This window comes from Petaurus breviceps, unplaced genomic scaffold, assembly GCF_028583685.1.
Source record: "Petaurus breviceps papuanus isolate PSGF00001 unplaced genomic scaffold, PetGlider_PUasm1.0 90763, whole genome shotgun sequence".
NCBI classification, from domain to species: domain Eukaryota; kingdom Metazoa; phylum Chordata; class Mammalia; order Diprotodontia; family Petauridae; genus Petaurus; species Petaurus breviceps.
Genome location: NW_027187340.1, coordinates 4,194,714 through 4,200,092, shown reverse-complemented (window position 1 = coordinate 4,200,092; position 5,379 = coordinate 4,194,714). Strand labels below are relative to the sequence as shown.

Genomic DNA, 5,379 nt, shown 5'->3' with positions numbered 1-5,379 from the left:
TTTTCTTAGCTTGTGGAAGATTTTCTTTTGGTCAATTCGAGCTTTATTGGTAATAACTGAAAACATTTACAACTGGTCTTCATTTAGAAAAATAAGAAGGCAAATACAAGTGACCAAAGCTCCTTTGGGCCCAGTCCAGCATAATGTTAGGCCCACAACAAACCCTTTCAAGTATGAGATGACCCCTTAAAAGTGCAGAAGAAAACAAACATACACACACATACACACACCAATTTCAGGCTTTCCTGGCCTGGTGCTGGCACCTAATGCAAACTAAGTAAATGCAGAAATCCCAAAGGCAAAGCTGAGGCAGGGGGAATAACTGTGAACAACACTGAACTGCCATTGATGGAAGTAACTTCGGCTTTACTATAATTTTATTATTACCGTGATTATTATATATCCTCGCCTTTATTCTGGCGAAGGGGGAATCTAGACTACATCACTTCAGAAACATGTCAGACATTTACACATTAGAGAGTTCTCCAAAGCTAGCGTGCACTCACAATAGACAATTTCCCCGAGGAACCAGATCCGTTGGGAAGAAGGAAGGGAAAGGAAGGATCAAAGCAACTTTTTACACACCAGAGAGCAAATAATCGAGTTCCCCAAAAAAATAGCTCACAGAGACAACATTTCACTTCTACCTAAAAAGACCTGCTCGGTGAAGAGTTTCTGAAAAAAGGAAGGGGTAATATGCATTGGCAAAATCAATTCATTTTTCCAAGGGACATTAGTCTCCTTTACTGCCCTTTTCCTTGTTCATCTTTTTCATTTTCATTCTTCGGTTTTGAAACCAGATTTTGACCTGCCTCTCTGTGAGGTTTAGAATCCTAGCTACTTCGTAGCGGCGGTCTCGGGTGAGATACATGTTAAAGAGAAATTCCTTTTCCAGCTCCAGGGTCTGGTATTTTGTGTAGGGACAGCGCTTTTTCCTGGTGGAACGTGCGTGGATCCAGTTTGCTGCAGGGTTATCTGCAAAGAGGGGGGTTTGGAGCAGGGGAGAGAGAGGAGAGGGGAGGGGAGTCAGGGTGGGAGAAGAGAGGGGGTGGGGAGGGGAGAGAGAGGTCGTTAAATTAATTTAACGAAGGATGGACGGTTTTCACAACTTTGGGGGAATTATCATAAAAAGCCTTAATGCCCCCGCTCTGTTTACTGTACAAACTGTGTACCGATGGTAGGTGGTTATGTGAACTCTTTTTTTTTTTATGGACGTTTGTTGCTCGCCTGCGCTAGGGTAGGCGTCTAGACGTTTTTATAGGTTAGTAAAACTATCAGTTTTGCACATTCGAGCCTTACAGGTTTCGGCAATAAATCAGGGGGCAATTTCTTTTTTACTTACTTGGGTCAAGTTGCTGCTGTTGTTGCTGCTGCTGCTGTTGCTGCTGCTGTTGCTTCTCCTCCTTCAGCTGGCTGCTCGGGCTGGGGTGGTCGCTGCAAGCCGAGGGCTCCTTGCTGTTGGCCACTCCAGCAACTACCGCTGCTGCCGCTGCCGCTGCCGCCTTCTCCCGGGGCTCCTGCAGGAAGGAATTGCACGTGTACTCGGGGACGCTGATCCCCTGGGACTCCCGGGACGAGGAGCACTCAGTCCTTTTGGTAGAACAGGAGGAGGAGGTGGAAGAGGAGGAGGTACAGGAGGAGGAAGAGGAAGAAGAGGAGGAGGAGGATGAGGAGGAGGTGGCAGGAGCTACTCCTGTTTCAGGCTTAATTCCGTAGTGGCGCCCGGTGGAGGACGTGCCGCCGCCGCCGCCGCTGCCGCTGCTGCTGCTCCCGGTGCCGCTGCTCCCCGTGCTGCTGCTGGGGAAACTCGGGAAGGGCTCGATCCAGGAGCGCACGTACCGACTGGGCTCGGAGGCTGCTAAATGGGGCTGATGCACGTAGGGATGGTAGATCCCTGTCATAGCCGCAGAGGGCTGTGGGGGCACGGTGGGCCAGGAGGCGGAGAACACGGTGGATTTGGGGGCAAAGCTACAGGAGGAGAATTCGGTTCCATCGGCCACACCTGACGGCCTGGCGGCCGTGCCGTGCCCCGCCTGCCCGAAGCGCCCGGCGAACACTTCATCGCTTTCGTGGCCTATGAGAGAGTCCACATAGTAGTTACTTAGGGTGCCACTGGACGACATTTTTTAGGCTCCCCTCTCCCTCATATAAAAGGTTACACTGTTAACTGTAGCGGCTCCCCTCCCTGAGCGCAATCCGAGTATTTTGCAGACTGCAACCCGCCACCATTGGTCGCGGGGCCCACGTGATCATATTTACCAATACGGGGAGTAAATCAATCCGCTAAACTGGGGGCTGCTGTGATTAAAAAAAATCATCATCAACAACACCACAATTAAAAAAAAAAAAACCAAGTGGAGCTGTGGGGAGGGCGGCGGCGGGGCGAGCCCAGGCTCCCTGGCTTCCACCGGGGAGTGAATGGAACCCGGGCAGGCGTGGTCGTGTGGAAGAGCCCCGGCAGGAGACAGTGGGGACTATTTCTTCGCTTTCTCTCAGTGCTTTCTGCCCTTCATTTGGTGCCCCCCACTCCCACCCTCTCTGGGGATTCTCTGGATTGCAGCCCCCACTCACCATCCGTCTCCTCATCTCAGAGTGGTGGCCTTGGGGTGGAGGACGAGAGGGCAAGGCACTGGGAAGAAATGGGGAAGGAACACGAGGGCTGGGGGAAATCGAGAGAAAGTCAGCCCGGAGCCACCGGGTGAGGACAGGACATCTCCCCATTTCAATGCATGTGCGTGTGTTTTTGTAGAAATCAACTTCCTAGCTGAAAGAATTTTCTTTTCCCTTCTCCTCATTTCCTCTTTAACGCCTCCCTCCCCCTACCCAACCAAAAAAAAAAAAAATGCTTGTCGTGTTGTTTAAAACAGGTGGAAGACCTCTGTAATGATATTATGCCTTTCAATAAAAATTTTATGAGGTGTATTTGATTATAGATTAATGTGTCCCTAATAAAACGGACGGATGGAGCAGCTCCTACAGCTTCTCCCCTCCAACCCCAACACAGATATCTACACACAGCAACGACGTGTTGCTCTCTCTGCTCACACACAACTACCCCAAAGGTGAAACTTCGGAGTTTTCTTCCCCCTACTTGTGTAGCGCTTCGGGGCTTTAGCTGCAGTGTCTTCTTCCAAACACGACGAGAGAGGGTGAAGTTTACATGGGGCTTTTGCTGGAGGAAGACGTGCTGGTATAAGCTGGCAAAACGTAGATGTTCCCCTGGTGAGTGCAAGAGAAAGAGCTGCCCTGGAAGAGAGCATGGCAAACAACCGATTGTGGACCCAAGTGCCAGCCTCCTCATTCGGGCCAAACTTTCCCCTTCATCCTCAGCGTGCAAATTGAACAGTTGATGTATTCTCTCTCCCCTGTATTATTGAAGGAAAAACGAATATTAGCGTGTCTGGAGGAAGGGAAAAACTCTGTTGTTACTAGGGACTGCTAAGAGTATTCAGGGGATATTTGAGAAATATTGGCCTTCCCTCTCTCCCCCTCCCCCATCAGCATTTCCTCTCTTCAAAGGCGACACTGAATAGCCTTGAATCTGAGGGAATTACCAACTCATCCCTCCAAATCCATACTATAGCTCTATCAAAATGTTACTTCAAACTCTCTATGTGTGTTTAAACCTCCCTCTCCTCTCTGTACTTCTGTCCACGAAGGTTTATGTCTACAGTCGTTTTTTTCTTGTTGGAAATGCGTTCTGCATAAACCTATAGGAATATAGAAAGCGGGTGGGGGAGGGAATTACTATTTGGTTGATGGTTGATCACGTTTTTCTAAGGCTTCTTTTTTTCTACCCCTAAATTCTACACTGGGTTGGAAAAACTCGTGTCATTTTTTTCTCCACACACCAAACATTTTCCTCCCTTGTCAGCAAAGAGTGTCTACAAGAACTGGCACCCCAGAAACGATCGGTTTTCCCTTGGTTACTTAAAGGTGGTATGGGGCTGGCAGATCACAGTTTTCATAGCCATCATGTTTACGATTTCCTGTAAGAGGACCCGTTCCCTCTCCAAATGAAACTTTAAAAATATTGGTGCTTTGAACTGATGAACACTCCTGGTTCTAGGAAGGTTTTTTTTTTTAATTTACATAATCGCAAACTGTCTAGAATTCTTCTCTGAATGAGCTCAGTGAATCAAAGAGTCTAAATGGATGTTTTCCCCCTCCAGGAAAGGAAATCGAAAAGGAATTGTCTAGTGTAGCCGATGATACTAAAACCCTTTAAAACTGCAGCCAAGGCCTGAGAAAACGAAATATTTGTAGACTCTTTTCAAGGCATACTCTTGTACCCTGTCTAAAGAATGGTGTCTAACAATGTTGAGGGTCCTCTAAGATTAGAATCTTGTTTGAATAGGAGCCGGAAAGGCTACACTGTTTCTTTCAAACCCTGCTAGAAAGTGCTGGCTTATTCGAGCATTGGACTTCAGCTTGGAGTCATGTTCATTTGCAAATCTCCTAAAGTTTCCTTTAGTGCTTTTACTTCCGTCTCATATATAGGGCTCCGAGAGGCATTTTGCAATTAAGTAGGGGGAGGAATGACTGTGCGAACTTTCTTCCATCTCTCTCTCTCTCTCTCTCTCTCTCTCTCTCTCTCTCTCTCTCTCTCTCTCTTCCTCCCTCTCTCTCTCTCTCTCTCTCTCTCTCTCTCTCTCTCTCTCTCTCTCTCTCTCTTTATATAGACCACTAAAAGGTAATTACTACACATAAAATCCCTTATACAGTAAACAACAAAATGGTTTCTGCAAAACTCGACTTTCCTAAATTACATTACAGAGTGGGTGCCTGGCCATTAGAGTAGAGTAAAGGAAAGAGATGGAGTTTAAATGTTAGGCAGCTTACTATAGCCTTCAGTTATTAATGAAAACTACAAGTTATCCTCATCCCACCCAATCATGGGGAAGATTGGTTTTAAATCTAGATCCTTACCACTAAATACAAATCAAATCTTTTTAAGGATACCAAAAAAAATGGCATTTTTATCTACCAAAGGTTCAAGAAAATGCCTCTTGCAATGTTGTCAGAAACAGAGGGAAGAAGAGATCTAGGGGCACTCACCAGTTTCGAGTTGGTAGGAAGCAGGAGTCCAGTTTAGGTCCTGATACTTTACTATTCTTGGGGAGGGAAAGGGGGCAATGATTACCTTCTTCCAAATTGTGAACAACTGTACAACATTTCCCAGATTAATCATTGGTACCACTCCTTTCATTTCCCAGGGGCCTTTCCTTTTTCTTTTACTCCTGACTTTCCCCTCCACCCCACTCCCCACTCCTCATCCCCTCCTCCCCCTTCAGTCTTTCAGGCTGCAGCTGATATTCCCAGTAAAGGCTCTCAAATCCAGACTGATCTTTCCATTTTAGACAACAAAAGGGGACAGTA

The 5,379-nt window shown here is 47.1% G+C and overlaps 1 protein-coding gene across 1 annotated transcript; it reads right to left on the bottom strand.

Annotated features, from left to right (window-relative positions):
* Positions 1-2,548, bottom strand: HOXD9 (homeobox D9). The gene is made up of 2 exons (XM_069068459.1): positions 1,343-2,548; positions 1-975 (listed from the first exon to the last, which is right to left on the bottom strand). Exons 1-2 carry the CDS (start codon positions 2,121-2,123, stop codon positions 734-736), a joined length of 1,023 nt encoding a protein of 340 aa, XP_068924560.1. The 5' UTR covers positions 2,124-2,548; the 3' UTR covers positions 1-733.
* Positions 2,549-5,379: the final 2,831 nt, after the last annotated feature.

Coding starts and splice junctions, on each gene's coding strand:
- HOXD9 (XM_069068459.1), bottom strand. CDS start 2,123: ATGTCGTCCAGTGGCACCCTAAGTAACTACTATGTGGACTCTCTCATA. Junction 976..1,342: donor ACAGCAGCAACTTGACCCAA/GTAAGTAAAAAA, acceptor CCCTCTTTGCAG/ATAACCCTGCAGCAAACTGG.